Source organism: Cinclus cinclus, chromosome 12, assembly GCF_963662255.1.
Source record: "Cinclus cinclus chromosome 12, bCinCin1.1, whole genome shotgun sequence".
Lineage (NCBI taxonomy): Eukaryota > Metazoa > Chordata > Aves > Passeriformes > Cinclidae > Cinclus > Cinclus cinclus.
In genome coordinates, this window is record NC_085057.1 from 15,212,083 (window position 1) to 15,231,234 (window position 19,152).

General features: G+C 39.2%; 1 protein-coding gene across 14 annotated transcripts in view; it reads right to left on the minus strand.

Annotated features, from left to right (window-relative positions):
* Positions 1–19,152, minus strand: part of PBRM1 (polybromo 1) — a 51,555-nt gene that overhangs the window by 30,788 nt on the left and 1,615 nt on the right. For 11 of the 14 annotated variants that reach the window (XM_062500819.1, XM_062500813.1, XM_062500818.1 and 8 more), the window contains exons 3-12: positions 18,418–18,515; positions 17,698–17,845; positions 15,271–15,411; positions 14,507–14,623; positions 14,018–14,086; positions 13,155–13,253; positions 12,640–12,725; positions 10,038–10,136; positions 8,452–8,543; positions 4,961–5,177 (exon numbers count right to left, since the gene is read on the minus strand). In XM_062500819.1, coding sequence (XP_062356803.1) covers positions 4,961–5,177; positions 8,452–8,543; positions 10,038–10,136; positions 12,640–12,725; positions 13,155–13,253; positions 14,018–14,086; positions 14,507–14,623; positions 15,271–15,411; positions 17,698–17,845; positions 18,418–18,515 — 1,166 coding nt within the window. The remainder of the gene's footprint in view (positions 1–4,960; positions 5,178–8,451; positions 8,544–10,037; positions 10,137–12,639; positions 12,726–13,154; positions 13,254–14,017; positions 14,087–14,506; positions 14,624–15,270; positions 15,412–17,697; positions 17,846–18,417; positions 18,516–19,152) is intronic. The other 3 variants (XM_062500820.1, XM_062500817.1, XM_062500821.1) reach the window with 3 other exon arrangements.

The window sequence follows — 19,152 nt, forward strand, 5'->3', positions numbered from 1 at the left end:
ACAATGCTGACAGTTCTAGCCATTTTAAAACTTTCCAATACTTCTTCACACACAGCAGAAAATATTAATCTGCAGAACACCAGCCCCAAAGCCTGTCACAGCTGCAACACAGCTTCCTCACCCTCCTGCCTGGCACACACACCACCTTTAAACCCAGTCTGGTTTCTGCAGCACCTGGCTGAATGTGTCCCTGCTTGATGGAGCATTATAACTACCACAAAATAATTTAATATAAAACCTTTCAGTCCCAAGCTTGCTCCTACCACCATTTGCTTATCCACTACCCAACAATCAAGGTGCAGGCCATCTGATTTTAAGTAAACAATTCACATTCACAGCTGTGCTCATCAAAGGCCTGAAGCAAAAGTAAAAACCCTGACTTGGACTGAATGGTTTGGAAAGTTACAGCTTCCAATCAGGGATGTGAGGAATGAAAAATGTACAGGCACATCCTGTTCTAGCCTGCAAAGAACCTCCTCTCCTGCCATTCTCTGTGCTGCTGTCAGCAAATAGGATGATTAATTAGATAGGTTATTTACATAAGTACTTTGAACAGATTTAATTATACTCAAACTCAGCAGAATGCAAGCATCATGACTTCTCTGGGTTTAGAGGATGAAGAGCAGCTTCACAATAAATTTTTAACAAGCCATCTCACTAATCTTGGCAAGAAAGGATTTATAAACATCAGTTTAATCACAAAGTGAGGCTGAAACTAAGACCATGGCTCTACAGAAAGCCACTGCCAATGTAACACAAATTATATACTAAAAACTAAGAAGTTTCTGTGAAAATTATTGACAGGGATATATATGTACCTGAAAGCATGAGTAAAACTAGAAGGAATTTCCTTTGAAACAAAATAACCTCTGCAAAATGAGGAAAAAAAGTTTAGAAGTAAGGCTACAGTTTCCTAAGACCCCTAAGCCCAAAACAACACTGGCATGGCATTTAACTTGGTTGAAATCAGAATATTAATTAAAACAATACTGTAAGTTGGCACTCAACCCCCTAAAATGTCTACTGCAAGCTCATCAGTCCTTCAGGAAGGACTGAATGTGAGACATACTCTTTCTATATCACCAAAAGATCCATTTATTTAGACAAACAGCCTAAAAAATTTCCTACTGGAAAAATTCAACCACCAGGGTAAGATCAGTTATGCAACTTATTTTTATTTATGCAGAAATTGTGAAGTGCTAGTCCTGCCTCTTCAGGGAAAAACAACCCACTGACAAAGAATGAGTGGTATCAAGAAATGCCTCTGACAAATGTCCTATGGAAGATGACAGTCTTCTTACAAAATACATTGGGAACCTTCCTCATTTGAGACTGTGACTTTCTAAAGGTCTTACATATAACATGCAGTGGAAGTACTTGCTAAGATAGGAAAACTGGTTACACAAACAGAAGATTTCAAAAGAATACAATAGTCACCAAATAATATGTTACATTAAGTGACAAAAGGAATGAAAGAACTCCTAAATCTCAGATAAAGTGAAAACTTACAATGTATTTAAAATATTAGAGACATCATTTTCTCTTCCCAATTGACTCATTCATAAAGCAAGCAAACAGAAATTCTCCATAAACCCTTGCCCAGGCACCAATCTCTATTACTTCAAAATCAGTTCCACTCCTTGATTTGCCATATCACTAAAATTCCTAAGTTATATGGCAAAATACGCTTGACCAGGTGATGACATGCACTACAAGCTCAATTCAAACCATTTATAACTAATCCAAAACCACCAAGGGCCACCACAAAGTTCAAGAGAACCTCAACACGTCACATAAATGCAACATTCAGATTCTTGTGTCACAGAGCATTGTCCAAAAACGGTCACACTAATAAGAAAAATTCATTTGAATTCCCCAAAACGTAGCTATCACACAACCCAAGTGTGTTTTACACCAGATCCCCACACATTTTTAAACCTCAGCTGCAACCTCAGGAGCACAAGACACCAGGGTGTGTCATGAAGATACCAACTTCAGTGCCTGTACTCCCACATGTGTTTTAGAGAGAGCTGCTGCCAGGGAATTCCCTGGCATGCCTTCCTCCTCTGGTATAAAAAAGCCTGACCCACTTGCCTTGGGGATCATACTTCTCAACACTGTAAAATTTAATAAGGAACAGTGTTCTTGTAAGTCTGCCAGGATCCAGCACTTATGCACTTGGTAACTGAACACATTCTCCTGCATCATTTCCTGACTGTTCCTGTGGTCATTTGTAATTAACAGAATGACTCTTCCCCAGCAATGTCAGCTTTGCATTAGGCACTTTCACTCCATGTCAAAGTCATAGCCTTGACAGCATCATGCCTTCTTTTTAGACAGGATTTTCTTTTTTTCCAGCTCTAAGCTTTGCCCTTTGAGGCAGGGAATTCCCATCGATGTGCTGAACATCTGGTGGGAGGGAATGGAATGAAGGGGCAGCCAGGGTCATCTCAGCCATGTCCACTGACTGGGCAAGAGGTGAGTGGAACAAATGGAAACACAGGAAATTTCAGCTGAACACAAATGTATTTTACTGTGAGGGCGGTCAAACACTGGCACTGGTTGCCCTGGGAGGATGTGGAGTCTCCATCTGTGGAGATCATCAAAACCTGCCTGGACACAGTCCTGGACACAAGGCTCTGGGTGACCCTGCCATAGCCAGGGCTTGGGCAGGGTGGTCTCCTTTCCAGCCTCAGCTGTTCTGTGATGCTGTGAACAGCAAGCCAGCAGGAAATCAGCAGACAAATAGAAGCCTGATTACCTCCCACATCCAGGAACAGCTCAGGATCAGCACTCAGATGACTGAGGTTCATAATACTCAAAGTGACTGAGAGGTTGGGATAGGTAAAATCTCATTAAACCAAAACACACTCACACACTCCCCCTCTAGAAATCAGGTATTATTTTAAAGACCTTTCATGCATTTAGCACACACAAACCCCCCTGAAATACATGAGTAGCTGTAAAATTTGCAACAGCCACATATGTCACAGTTCACTCTGGCAGGACAGCTGAGGCAGCCAGATGCCAGAGCAAAACAGATATGAAACAGGAATGGCAGGCTTCACTCCACCTCCTTCAGCTTTTCACTGGGACACTAAACTTTTCTGTCCCCATCTGGGAACAGACTACATATTCTATTTATAGATTATATGTATTCTATCTCTAATAAAATCACCAAACACCAAAAAAAAAAAAAAAAAAAAAAGGAAAAACCCACACAAGAAGGAAAGAAACCCCACAGAAAACCAAACACCCAAAATCCCACAAACAAGCTCCACCCCTAATGAGTGGCAGTTTTGAATACCTAAAGTCATATTAGCAGTATCAGCAAAGCCACGATGCTTCAGTTTTCTCTAAAGCACATAAATTAAGTGTACATATGCATGACTTCAAGGCTTTTCAGGTATACTAAGAAGTGAAGATTACATGGTAATTTAAAAGACAGCTGAATTTCACAATTTGCAGGAAGTTAGACTTCTACAAACATTGTACTTTAATTTGTGAACCTCAAACACTATTTCTAAAAAGCCTGGCTGCTCTTTTTTTTTTTTTTTTTTTTATTTTCTAAGCCCCCAGGCAGTAAACCAAGTTACTTTCTTCTACAGTTCTTCATACACTTGTATGGAATTTCTGTGCTGCTCACACAGCCAGATGCAACCTGCCTACACTGTAAGGAAAGCAGAAATGCAGCTGCCTCTCTATGGCAAGTTATTTGTTCTATAACTGATATCAAGGGTATTTTTAATGGAAAACTTCTCCCAAAAGAATCTGTTTATGTATTATTTGAGCCAATACTTTTAGGTACATTAAGGCACAAACTGTCAATGATTCTTCTTAGTTTCACTGTTTTTTGTGGTTTTTTTTATCAAGTACATTTTGTGCTTTGTTCCAAGGCAAGACACTTTCTTCGCCACTGTTACAGCTGTACTAAGACATAAGAAAAAAATGCTCTAAAGCCACTGATGGAGAGATAACCAGTGTGGCAGCTTTTATTCCCCAGCACGTGCAAAACACCCTCTGATAAGATAAACCATAAAGCAGCTTTTTTAGCTTCTGATTTAACAAGGACACTGGTCATTCAACAATTACATCAGGTCTGACAGAGGGTATTATGGTATAACTGAAATGCACAGACCTGTGCATCAGAGTGGATTACAAAGGGATGAACAGTGGAAGGCTCCAGTGCTCCCTCACTGAAGCTGAAGGACTGGTACTCCCAGGGTGTGGAGCCTACTTGGGCAGGGCCTGGAGCCCCAGTGGCCACTGGGCAGGAGGCCTTGGCCCCCTGAGGCTGGGCAGCACCATTAAAGCTTATTAATGCTCCCAGGAGCCTGCTCACACCCATCATACTGCCTTATCTTGAGCCACTAAAGAAAGACACTGCTCACTTCACTGAGGTCTTTAACCTGACAGCTGCACTCTGGCAGCTCACCAGCCTTCCACGGCTCACAGATTTATAAATGGTGAACTGCTGGCTTCAATCCAGACCAGCTACATCATCATGAAAATAATTATTCTCACAGTGTTACACAGTGACCTAGACAGGAGGACTGTAATTGCAACCATCTTCCTACAATTCATACTAAAGACTATAAGCTTAAAATACATGGCAGTGAGAGGCAATCGAGACATCATAGTCAGGGAAAAAGAAAAATGGGGAGCTTTGCAAAAAATTTCATCTCTGCTGCACACCTAGTCTTCAGAATTACTCATATGGCAAATTTCAGGCACGTGACAAATGAAATTCAATGAAAAATAAACCCAACAGTAGCCATGTATCACATGATCTAAAGACTGATGCAGACTGAGCTGAAACAAGCAGCAATTGGATGCAGAGGAGAGATGGTGCAAACACTGCATTAGGTACCAGCAACTTAACCATAAGAAAAGATTCTGGGAATAAAAGAGACCCTTGAATCATTTCACACCAGATGTAGTTTTCATTCTGTTTTCTTACCTGATCTGCTGCAATGAAATGGGTGTTTTAATTTGCTGATAATAATCAGGATACTTTTTCTTAGAGGGCAAGTGGAAAAAGGGCTCAGAGATGAGCTGGCCCTGGTTATTTCGGCAACTTCTAACTGTATCATAAAGCTGGTAAAGAGGATTAGAAGTGTCCATGAAGGAGGTAATGCTCTCAGCTTCAGACTCCCCCTCTTCATAACGAGCAGCAGCTACACAGAGAGAAAAGAAAAACAGGAAACTCAGTAGGACAACTCAGAGTGGGTTTTTTGGTGGATAAAGGTCTAAAGCAGAAGAAAAGGAAACCCCTCTCTGGCAGCCATATTCACACCTCAGGAAATGACACAACACGTATCTAATGAGCCTCAAGCTGCCAGGAAAAAAAAAAAAAAGGCACTTTATTGCAATCCTTTAGGCAGTATTAATCAAAGCCCAAGACAAAATTGTGAAGCTTAGCAGAAAAAAATCGACAGAAAGCCTGATGATGCCCCTCCAATATATACAGCAAATGAAGAAGAAATAAATGTTTTACAGTGATCATGTAATAAGCCTAAAAAATTCATAGTAAGTATTTTAAAATTTCATAGCACACTTTTCTGGTTATCCTGTTTCAGGATTAGGATGAATGAAAGAAAATCTATGAAGAGCTGACACTTACTGCAGATAAAATTAGGATAAACATTACATGAACAACAGAAACACAACAGGAATGAGAAAACACTGGTACTGGAAACACAGGACAGGAAGCAATAAATGGCCAATCCTTGCACACTTCTTAGTAACACAAACAATGCAGTTTGTACCTTGCAGACAGACATAACAAAATCTACATGGCTTTGCACATGCTAGAGTTAAATTATTCACCCCTTTTCCCCTCTGAGTGTGAAGGACAGCCTGGCAGATGTCACACTGGGTAATTCAGCCACACAAAACACAGCTCTCTAATGCCAGGTTTCCAGCTGGCATCTCCATTATTGCTCAGAGGAGGCTGGCACAGCTTCAAGCTCTCTATCCACGTTCAGTAGTCATATAGAAATGGTGACAAAGCCAGGGGACACCCGGACTGTAACAACACAGAGCTGCCATTGCTCCTCTGCAGCCTGACACCAGATCTACATCAGTGCATGGGACCCACCAGGGTGACAGGCAAAGCTAAAACACAACCAGGCATCAGCAGATGTGCATACATGCAATGAAGATGTTCATTACTGATTTGGGGAGACACTCAAAATTATCCCAATGATGCCAAACAGCATCACTTAATGACCCAGCATCTACTACACCACAGCCAGCAAAGCAGAGCTGGACAGAATAACTCAGGCAGAAACAAACCACTGGAGCTATCACTGAAATCAGGTAAAGTTTCAAAAATAGGTTATGGCTCAATTTATTCAAATAGTTTGGTCTGTTTACTCAAATTGTTTAGTTCTGAGTGCTCCACCAAAAAGTAAGAAACAAACAGAAAAAGCAGAATAACTTGTATCTATAAAGAGAAAACATAAAGGGACCAGTCAAGTATTTGCTGTTCTCTGTTATGTGTGAGCCAGCAACAAAACAGTTCAATACCCTACATAAGAAATGTACTTCGTGTTGAAAGCAGAAAACAAGGCATTCCCTAAAAAGAAATCTAAGTAAATTAGATATTAATTAGCAATTTACAAATGTACTAAAATGAAAGCATTTATGTATTACAGGTTTACTGTATTGTTATTTACATAATATACAGCTACAAACATTTTCATTATGATGTGCATGTTCTTTAAAAGTGATGACGTAGCTAGAAAAGTACACTGATCTCCTAATATGATATTTGCTATATTAAGAGCCAGAGAACAATGTACTAGCCAGACTAGAAGATAGAAAAATTCTTATTTTTTGCAGTAATAATATTTTTGCTCTTACAGAGCAAATAATCTGATGTAAGACTGTACATTCTTTAATGTGCAGTAGCACCAGGTCCTATATCCCCAGCAAGCACTGGCAGAGGAGAGGGACAGGCAGTTTTTGCCCTTTGGTGCTGCTGTAACCACAGCTACAGTTTGCATAAAAAACCCCACTGTCTCCTCTGAGGTCCCAAAGCACCCAACAATGAATGCTCAATGTCCAACTGAAGATGGCTGCCAGCAAAACCAAAAGCAGCATCCAGTCTTAAACCATCTTTAAATGATACAGTATAAACAAAACAACCTTGTTTACAAAATTAAATTACGTGCAAGTAATACATAATGACCACCTCTGCCTGCCTCTATAGACTTATAATGAGGAGCAAGGGAGCTGCTCACATCCTTGTACAATGGAGCTGGAAATGTTCTACAAGCTCCATCACACCACAACACCATCTGCAACTGTCAGGATAAACTCTCAGTTGGAAGCTGATATTATTCATTGCTTAGGCAACAGCTACAACCAAAGAAGCTCATAAAGATTCAGTTCTCTGTTTCAAGAAGAAGAGAGTTCTATTAATGTTCAGTCATGCAGCCCTGTTCTCATTTATTTTAACAAGCATTAGAGGAATGAAAAAAATGAGACAGCAGAGCAATTAATAAAAATACCAGTTGTTTTAAAGAAAAACCCCTGTCACCCAGAGACTGAAAGCATAGGCTTGTCCAAGTAATACACTGGAAGGACAGAAAATCTTAGGGGGGACAGGTCTGCCAAAAAAATTAACATTGTCTCTTATGTGAATGCAATAAAAACATAGGAGAGACTCAACAGCAGCAAGACAAAAGTCTCACACACAGAGAGAGGTCCCATGAAAATTACAATAATGTCCATAGCAAAGGTGGCACCTGAAAGTCATTAAATCACTCCAACAATTTAAATCACTGAAACATAAAAAGCTACATATTCTTACAGCATTGCAATCTGGGAAAAAATAACAGCTAACAAACAAGCAAAACCCAGCTAATAAATACTCCCCACACATCCCAGAAAACAGCTGCTCTTAAGCAATAACCCAACTCTGAGCTAACCAGGAATCAAAATGCTTTTGCTTACAGCAAGAGCTAAAATCCAAACTTTCTACATACCCATCCACTAGAAAACTGTGGGGAGTACAGTTCAATTACTAGGTAAGAAATAAATGCCCCAATAACACATTTTGAACAGATGCATCTTTCAACATCAATGAAGCAATCATGTAAACAAAAAATTAAACAAAGAAAGAATTCCAGCACTACTAATCTCGTTTGCTGCATGGAGCATCCAATGTCTTCCCCAGACTGTGCCATTTTAGAAAGAATAAAACCAAGCAACAGCTCCCTGAAGCTTGGGTAAGTATACTTGGAAACACACAGAAAACTCAAAGTATGCCAGCACATTTGTCCTACCCTATCTCACTAGCTGCAAGATTCAAAGGAATTACACACTGAGTGCAAAGTATTTCTTAAATCAATGTATCTAAGTTTATCAGGAGCTCTACAGATTTGCTCATCGTGAAAACATTTTAATGAAAAGAAATAAGAGAAACTGTATTTCAGTTCCTACCAGCCAAAGCTGCATCCTCATCGCTTTCTGATCCATATTGCAATGCCATGGTTATTGCTGATAAACGATCCCCTTGGGCTGATCTTTTGTTACTATGGAAGAGAAAAAGTAAAGACACTTTTAAAATGGAAAAAAAATATATAAAATTAAAATTCAAGAAAGGGAAAGGGTTATCACGTTAACCATTAACAGTCATCCAGAGTGTGAACCTCCTGACTCCACAAGCAAGAGCACAGCCATGACTGAAGAAGGCTGGAGCCTTTAACAGGAGAAATTCTTAATGAGTCTGCCTCTCTTTGATGAGCTGGTCCATCCAACACAGTCAGAAAACTGAACTCTAGCCTACTACACCTTCTGTCCTATTCTGTATACTTGAGTATTTGATTAATTGCAAGAGAAGGGGAATGATAAGAAGTCTCTCCCAAGTAGTATCTTTGGTATTTGATCCTGTTTTATTTGGATTTGTCTACAGGAAGGAATCCAACACACTAAAAGCTGTGTATTCTACCTCCTCCCATTCCCTCATCCCCACCTTTGGCATTTTCAGCACACACAGTGCCTGCACATGAATCAGGCTCCTTAGGTGGAGTAAACTGGTATCCACACTGGCTACAGTCTCACCAAGACTTCTTCAGCATCGATCTCTTTTGTCCCATACCTGGGGCACAGTATTTCATATCACACTATATAATCTATGCCTGACATTCTCTGCCTTTTCACAAGATCAGCTTTTCAGGCACCTCCAGAAATGGGGCTCAGCCTTGTCCTGCAGGAGCCAGGTGAAGACTGGGAAAAAGCAGGTGGGCTGACTGCATGCCTGGGCCCTACACTTTTCTGTACATCCTTTCCTGCCTTTTGATATAAACACACAGATATCATCTCCTTAAATAGGGCCATCTCTCTAAAACATCCACTGAGCTCCTTTAGTCCATGACTTTGAGCTCCATCTATCCCTGCAGTCCTCCAGGGCAGCAGTGCTGCTGTGTGACACTGAGCTGCTGCCTGATGAAGCCACTTCTGGTTCTGTCCTTGCTGTGCTTTGGCTCTTTTCACCAAAAAACCTTCATTCACCTGGGTAATTTTTATTACAATACCATTGACAGGGAGTGCAAATCCACACCCGGATCATGAGCACATCCATTTGTAGCACTTCTTCCCTGATGGCCTGAGGTACCACGGGTCCCTGGAGCTGTAATTCACCTTCCCACTGCCAGCAGAGATCTGCTTGTGCCACTCCAGCCTCAGCATCCTGACCCATCTGGCTGCTCTGCTGCTGTTCAGTGCCCAGTTTTTGGGTCCATGAGCACCTGCATGATGCACTTTCACAACCAGGTTCTCTACCTGAGCAGCACCATCCAGCCACAGCTGAGCAGCCCAGGTGGTTTTATCCCTGTGCTGCCAGTGTCAGTTGCTGCAGCCACCCTGCACACACTTCTCACTCAGCAATAACAGTGTGTTAGCAGCACTGATCTCATCCTAATCCAAAGCCCAGCACCACAGCAGGTATGAGGAAGAAAATCAAACCAAACTTTGCATTTCCAAATGATGATGACCCAGCTTTTCCTCCAAGGGCACAATTTACTTACCGATAATATTTGTTAGAAGAATTTCTCTCATCCCCAACACTGCCTTTACCCTGTGAGGAAGGACCTGTCAGCTTGGAAGCAGCCAAATTTGATGCAGTCCTTAAGGCAGGAGAGGCAAGCCAAAGAAAGGGGGAGGAAAAAAAACAGGCCTACCTTAAACCCATGAAAAGACACAGCAAGGAAAAAGCTTTTTACAGAATCACTTTGATAGATCAGCCAAAAGGTTCAGAGACAGATGTTAGGAAGCTAAAAGATAAGTAATACTAAGATCCTTTCAGTGCTCTAGCATTTATGTGGACTTTGTTTATAAAGTCAGAGGAAAGTAACATTTAGCTCAAGCATTGATAGCTGTACACACAGCTCAGCCTAAATAGCAGTGAAAGCAGCCAACAAAATGTTCCTTAGCACTCAGATAAAGCAAATCATACAGGTCCAGTCATGTTTTATCAACATTTAAAGTCACTGTCAAGTTGCTTGAATATTATCAAGCAATTCAGCTTTGCCACTTTAAGGGAGAACAGTTAAATGCACCCACAAAGAGCAGTTTAGTATGACAAAGGAGACAATGAGTTCTGCAATAAAAAACCATGATTTTTGACACAGGGGCAACATATAAAGCTTTGGTTAGTAGCATTGTGATGATTATGAGTTTGAGCCATCAATGGCAAGGAATAACACATGCAAATTCAGAAGAAAAATATAGAAAATGCACTTGAAGTGAACTTAGGAGAGAATTTTACCCAAATCAGCAATAGGTAAAGAACTCCCCTTTAAGATAATTAAACATTTAGGAATTCAAATAAAAATAATGATTCTGTTAAGCATATTCTTGAGAAAGAAACAAAAAAAATATAATGGTTCAAGAGAAAAAGAAACCAGTGAAATACACAATAGAAGGTGAATGGTTTGGTTTTCATTACAATTCTCTTATCCCAATTTTTTCTGCATTCAGCCCAGTATTACTGTAGCCTGCTTTGGGCATTATTTCCCCCCCCTCCCCCCCCCAAAGGTAGAGAAACAAAGATGGGAGCTGTCAATGATTCTGATAGATTACTTCAGGATTTGAAGGTCTCCTGAGAACACAATACACAAGAGAACATCTCGAATAAGGCAGCTGAGAAGTAGAAATGGGTTGGCAGTGCAAGAGAGGAATTCAGCTAACAAATATCAGTGTGATTTATCTGTCATCCCTTCTTACACAATCAGCTTTAAAGAAAAACCACTGAGCCTCAGAAACAAATATGACGAACACCCTGACATCCTGAGCTTCATCAATGGACAATACAGTGAGAAAAATAAAATACAACCATAATTTAAATAGAGAACCTCTATGCCTCTGTATAATTCTGGTTACTGCAAACTAAACATGTATGTATAGTCTTCTGGCACTACACATACTTTTAAGAAGGAAAATTATTCACCTATGTGTCAGGAATTACACCTTAAAGAGTATTTCTGCTTTTTATTTTTATATGCTCCAACAATGATTCACCCAACCATGAGGAGGATGCTGATGCTGAACAAACCAACCAGAAAAAAAAAAAAAAAACACTTCTCAAAACACCAAGCAGTAAAAACCAACCAGGCAACTTCCACTTCTTTCACACAATAATCCTAGGCAACACTTTTAATAGTGACACCATATAGACAGAAAAATTAAACTACCTTTTAGTTAAGTAAGGCAGTGACAGTGTTTCCAGTTGTACCATACAAACCTTTGCAGGAAATGACAACAGTGGTTTCCCAGCACCAAATACCAGTAAACATCTCTAATATGCAAAGAGATTCCACCTTGTAAGAGTTTCCCAATTCCTTGAAAGGCTTGCAGGACATGGCTTAATTTTTGAGGATAAATGACACAGCTCACATTGGCAAACAATATCTAAACCTACTTTTGAGTGTTACTCATAAATGAAATGTTTATATGAGAAGAAATTGAATTGCATTTCGTTAAGAAACATTTATAATGACTGCATCACTTCTCTATAAACTATGGATTTTCACAGGAAGAAAATGTTATTTCCTAAGTAAAATCATTCCATGAAACATAGAGCTATCAACTCTTATCAAGTGTTTTATACCTGCATATTCAGGGCCAAATCTCTTCTTCACTGATTAATAAGTCCAGATCTTCAGGTTCCTGAGCCTCCTTTCACAGCTAAAATTGCTTTTCAAACAAGAGTGGACTTCCCTCTTAGTGTCTTTTGCCCAAGGTTCTGTTCCATGTTTCTGCCCCTACCTAACTGTGAGCCCTTTGGTTTCAGTTCCCAACCAAGTTCAAGAATATCCAGCTCCTTTCAATAAAGCAAAGCACCTTGTTCCTCACTATTCATTTTCTGTTATTAACTTATAAACACGTGGTGGAAGTTGCCCATAACTTATTAAAGATCCACTGACACTATTTTTCATAATCAAGTACATCACAAAAATATTTCACCACAGAAGTATTTCAATGAAAAAGTTATTTTAATCAATGTAAAACTTTTAAAACAACACTAAGTTTTCAAGCCATTATTTCCCACTATACTCTCCACAGCACAATTAAGGGAATGTCAACAGAGGTTTTTATAGGAGATTACAGACAGAACTCTATTTACAGTACCTGATTCGGAGACTTGACTTGGCCAACTCACTGTGTTCAATCTCAGCCTTTTTCATATTAAATATCTTTTTAATCGCATTTGCATCCTGTCAATTAAAAGATTTTTTTGTGTTTAATGTTGAAAGTGAATAATACTGTAATCAGATATATCCAGCTATCTGAAACAAAAATTATCTAAAACAAAAATAAAGGTGTTTTTACATTTAGACGTAAAACCATTTTGCATGAGAAATGAAGCATGGAACAAAGTCTGCCTGAAATACTCCCACACAGTATTTTTCAAGTGGCCTGAAAAAACTGAATAGAAGACCTGAGCAGCTTTCAGCTCAGTTTCTGCTATTTTTGTATCCCAATTCCACTGAAAGCAAGATAAAAAAGAAAACCCACTAAAAGCTATTAAAAAAAAAAAATAAAACGCAAACAGGGTCTTGAGAGCTTTATGCTCAAGGCTTATCTAAGGATAAACCAGCAAGAAAATCTGAACTCAAATCACACTATGAACAACTGAAACTCACCTTGAATACTTGGGATCCAGGCTCATTGTAGGTTTTGGCATTCTTTGCCAGAAGATCTATATCCTTGGCCATGGCATGAATGCTTTTGTAAGTTCCATTCTATACAACAAGAAGCAGAACTGGTTAAAGTAAAAACCATCAGACAGTATGAGAACTAAGCCAATAGAGAAAAGCAAAAGAATTCATATTCAATAAAGGGAATGTTCATGGAAAAACAACTTATTTGTGAAGACAACAGCTAAGTATCTGGAAAAAGTAATCAGATAAAGACAGTAACATACATATATGGTAAGTCTTTATAAAGCTCATGAATGCTAAGACTGAAAAAAACATGTACTAGATCATACTACCCTCATTTTGGAAGAGTTCTGACAAAATGCCATTTTATTGTCTAGTTCTATCAGTCTGTGTCCCATCCCTCCCTACTATACAAAATGCTAGAATTACAGAACAATATTTCAAATTACTGGAGAAGTAAGATGAAAAATGCATCAGTACAAAACATCTATTTATAGCACTTGAACAGAAACAGGTGATGATAAAACATAACCAATCCTCAGTACTCCAATGTTTTACATGAGCAGCACTTGCCAAGGAACTCCTTTAAGCTATTAAATATCAAGGAACCTGAGGTATTCTGGCTCAAAGCCAGCACTCCACAGCTCACAATGCTTGATCTTCCACACAGCTACTTCTGCAGCACTAATCCAGCTCAGAACATTGAATCACCACAGTGTGCAGGTTTTTTAATAGCAGGAGGAACATACATTGCTTTTCCTGCTACCATAAATCCTAACTTCTAATAATTCTGGAATGCTAACTGTTAAAAAAGGCTATACCCCAACACATTTTTATGTTCATACCTGTATCCTTTGGGCAATAGTTTTAAGATCTATGGGTTCCTTTATTATTGCATAATAATCTGGATATTGCTGGAAAACAGAAATAATTTGTTTTAGTAGTAACAGTCACAAAGCTTTTGTTCTAACAGCTCACAGAACAAAGACAAGAACAGTGTAAGCCTCAAAATATGGCACTAGGCTTCAACTTGGACAAGCCAGGTCGTAAGGTATGATACAAGGAATTCATCAATAAACTGACATAAGGCAGTTCTGATTGAAAATCAAGTCCATGGTGATTGTTTTCAAAATATTTATTCTGCTGTTTAAAACCTTCACCACAAAACCAGAACACCACTGCTCTGAAACAGAGCAGTAAAAATAGGCACAGCTTGCCACTGATGAGGCAGAAACAGAGACCTGCACCCTGAGCATGGCCATCACAGCCTGTAACATCAGTTACAGAAATGTCCAGTTTCCAACTTAGAACAAAACCTACATTAAAATACTCACCACTTTGGAAGGAAGTTTCTGAAACAGTTCACTTATGAGGCGTCCTGAGGGGTTTGTGGCAACAGCTATAGCTTCAAGAAGCTGCTCCAGAATTTCCTTCAGGTAACCTGGAGATGACTAAAGTAGGAAACAAAAATCACAGAAAGTTTTAACAGCAGCCAGTGTGGAATGCTTCAAGTTATGCTGAAATAAAGGAATCTATACTTCAAAGGCAGAAAATATCAGCTACAAAGGATGCAACTTTTGAAGATAACATTGTTTATGTAGGTAAAGGTACAGTAGAGAACTCTGATTTCAGCTTTACACTGCAGACTGTCAGACACACATCACAGTCACTGAAAATGTGCATCCCAACATCACAAAAACTGAGCTAGCCCAAATTTCCTCTCATAGCACTCCAGGAACAGCTGCACTGACTGAATGGGGCAGCTGCTGGTAACTGCTGTCATTAGACACAAATGTTGCTTGCAACGAACCTCAATGTTGGCATGAATTCAAACACACTTCATATTATTCCAACTAGACCAGAACCATGCTTTACCCATGTCAGAAACCCTGACAGCTTTTTTTTTTTTTTTTTGCTAGGCAGAAGTGAAACACAGATACAATGCTGTGAAGTGATTAACTAATAAACTTGTATTAAGAAATACCCTCTGGAGCATGATTTAACAATGACAATATTACTCCATTTTTCCCCCTCCCAGAGTGAGCTGACATCCACACTTGGAGCCTCCCCCTTCTGCAGCTGTCATGCCCACACTTACTAATTCAGAATTTGCTTGATTGTCATGTCCTTCCTCATCATCATCATCCTCCTCAGCATCACCTTTCTGAACAAATTCATTTTTTGTGCGCAAATACAGCTCCCATAATTTGCAGGCTGCTTTATATTCAGGAGAATCTGGCTGCAAAGACACATCAAACATTCCAGTCAAAATTCAGGGCATTCTCATCAGGGGGAAAATGTGTAAGTTATTAGCTGAATGGTATTAAATATATTAAATGAGTAATACAAAACGTGGGAAATTCCCGCTTCATTTGTTCTTTGATAGAGGAGTTGTGAATCACAATAAGCATTGGAAAATATAACCTCTATCACTCAAAAGCATCCAAGAAAACTTAGCAATAAAATTAGCTGGATCGAGGCTTGGACAAGCCAATTAGATGAATCTGGAGAAATCACTGGGTTTTGTTGAAGTATAACACCAGCATTTGAAACAGACTAAACTTCAGTATGCCACAAATTTAATATGAGCCAATACTGCTGTCATTGCATGCACTTGAAAATTAACTTCTATAGAAGAATGCCAATAAATATCTTTGAAAGCACTGCAATGGTTTACACTCAGCATTAACTGGGAAATTCCAAAGAACCTGACAACATGCTATCACCTGGGTTCACTTCTAGATACATCTTTTAGAAGAGGTAGAAGCTTTAGGTAGAAAATTAACTTTTAAAAATACAGAGCTGATAGTGGCAGACAAGCATGTGGCTATTAACATTACCCAGTACAAAGACAGCTTTTCCACCCCTATGTTTTTCTTTCCCTTTCCTGTCATTTAGGCTCTATTTCAGGTATTCCTGCTGATAATGTCACCTTATTACTGCTGATTGCACTCTTCTTACTTCACTCTCTCAACCTCTGACAGCTTGTAATGCAAATGAGAAACCAACATGAGAACTGTTCTTAATCTTGCCTTATTAGGCTTAAATATTCTCAGCACATTAGACCAGGTGATGCTTATGAAGAGCAGATTTTTTAAGGGTATCCTGCTCCACAAATCTGCTTCCTTCTGTATTAATGCAAGATGTCCAGGAGTGAGAGACTTGACCAGAAATACAAAAAAACCCAAAAGCTGCTGTTCTGCTGGAGCACTGCCAATAAAACACCTGCTGGAATAAAGACCTAGACAAAAAAATCATTGTCCTTGCTTTGTCCATGCCATGGAGCTGCCTGGGAAAGGCAAAAGTCGAAAAGAAGAAAAGATTAAGTTTGTGTACCACATTTTCAGCTCACAGCTCCATAATTCTCTGGAAATGCCAACACTCCTTCATCCTGGAATAATGGATACCTTTTTTTTTTTTTTTTTTAAATGGATACCTTTTTTTTTAGTCTAATGCAAGGTCTCTGTGACACAGTTAAATTTTGAGCCCACAATTCTATAGGCAAAGGCAGCACACATTCTGTAAACCCCCAATCATTCTTTCCTGCCATCAAGTCCTTTTCCCTCACGTAAAAGACATCAGTGTTGGGGTTTTCACACTGAGTGCCTTGCAGAGCTCCAGGAGTACAAAATGGATTTGGAAATCTTTGTAATTCTCCTCCTGGAAGCAGAATGTGCAAATGCATGAACCCATAAACCTGATTGTTTTCAATAAGCTATTACACACACACACACACACACACACAAGTAAAACAAACACTGCCTTTCTGGTTGTCACCTGGCTGCCCAAGCTGGGTTATTCAGAAAGCACTCACATGGATGGTCTCCAAAGTCAAAGACATGTGAAAGGCAATATTAGCAGGTTTAGATTTGCTGTATCAATCTCATTCACCACATACAATTTCACTGGTTTATGGATTTAACATAGCCTTTCATTAAGCAAGATTAACCCAATTTTTCCCCACTTCCTTATGAAAACTGCAATAAAACCCATTAATATCCATAATAAAACACACACCCAGTTTGGGGGAATTGCCATGGGGGTTGTCTTTGATAATGACATCACATTCACATCTATCATCACTGACCATGACAATCAATGTGCCTTTTTTTCATTTTATTAAGTGGCAAATGGAAGAGACAGATTAAACTCTCCTACCATAAACTTGCTGTCAGTATAAACATTTCTTTCTGGGAGGAAAAAAATTAAATCTGTCTCTATTGAGAAGGTTTTGATGGAAGAATATTTTTCTCAGTTTATATCTCCATTTTTGCTTTTGATTTCTTTTGGAAAATTACATGAAGATCATTCCCACATTATTTTACAATTTTCCACAGAAAAACTGCTATAGTAGGACATCTTACAAAGATACAGTCAACATTATGGAAATACAAGCAAGTAACTTCAATACGTGCTGTTCTCTTACCAAAGGCTAAACTGAAGAGGTTTTGGCCAAACCAAGGCAGAACTTGAACATCTCTATTCCTTTTACAATGGATTTCAGCCATTACATGAGTTTGCTCACCTTATAGTAAGCCTTTGCATTGTTAAAGAGAAGCTGGAAATCAGCAGTCAGCACATTCACATCATCATATTCCTCCATCTTCAGCTTTTGTTGGATTTTCATTAAATCAATTGGCTGAGAAACCACTTCATAATAATCTGGCTGATTTCTGTTGCAATGACAAAAACAGGCATCATATTCCAAGCAGTAAAACTCAAACCACAGCACAAAGACTGTGCAAGTTTATGACTAAATAAACCAAAGAAAGTTCCAATACATCTTTGTTACAGCTAAAAGATCTGGACAGTGCTCTATCAATCAGCTCACTTCAGGTACGTTCTGTTACTGTCCTCAATTTTCTGAGTTTTAGAGAAAATTCAGCCTTTTAGCTACTACATTTTCAAGGGTCACTACTACTAACCTTCCCAAGCTGTGTCCTTAGTATTACACCCCACCACTCACACAGAATATCTTATAATCAAAGTTTAATGTTTTAGGCAGGTGTCACAATAAACATTTTAAATTAATTCAGTATATCCTTTTTTTTGTTTCCTGAAACAGAGCACCACTCAAAGCACATCCCATTGAATAATTACATCAAACACTTGGATCAAACACTGATGTGAAATGGTGACAAACGTAGCTTAGATTTTTCACAAATTATTGCTGAAGTATTTATCAATTTTCACTTCTTCCTGGTTAAATCTCAGGTTCAAGGTTTAACCAGACCTGTGGCCTTACCTTCTCTTGGGTGCCCTGATGAAGAGCTCACAAAGAAGCCTGCCCTGCTCATCTTTGTAGTCTCTGATGGTGTTGTAGAGCTCATGGCAGACAGCAATCTGAAAGGCAAGGACAATGAAATAAGGAAAAGGGAAAGAATTTTAAGGAGGTAACAAACAAAAGCCTGCTTAGAAAGGGAAGGATGAGCTGCCAATCCACAGCATGCCCTAAAGCAGAAGTGAGAAGCAATTGGAGCACCTCACAATTTAGCAGGATACCTGACAAGAGTGCCAGGTACTGCAGGATTTCCATTTATTTTTTGAACACAGGGAGTTTTACTTCAGTGCTAATTCTAAGTAAAACACCCAAAATGTAAATTAATTCAGTGCAATTCTCTCCAAGCTATAGGCATCTATAACAACAGGGGTTCTTCTGCCCTGCAGTTAATGAACATTAGACTGCTCATGCAGAGGCATAGCAGAGGCATTGTACACTTCAGCAAGCACTGCCTGTGCCATTCCCCATTCATCCCTCCACATTTGCTACACAGAAAAAGCTCTCAGCTTCTGCACATTATGATTTCAGCTCATTCTCCAACATCCTTCCATCTGCTAAAATCATCAGCAAAAAGAGAAAAGCAGCAAAACAAAAAAATAAACAAAAAAAAAAAAAAAAAAAAAAAAAAAAACACAAAAAAAATGATGAAAGAGGTGAGCCAGGACCAAGCCAAACCCAAAGCTGAATGAGATCCCAAAC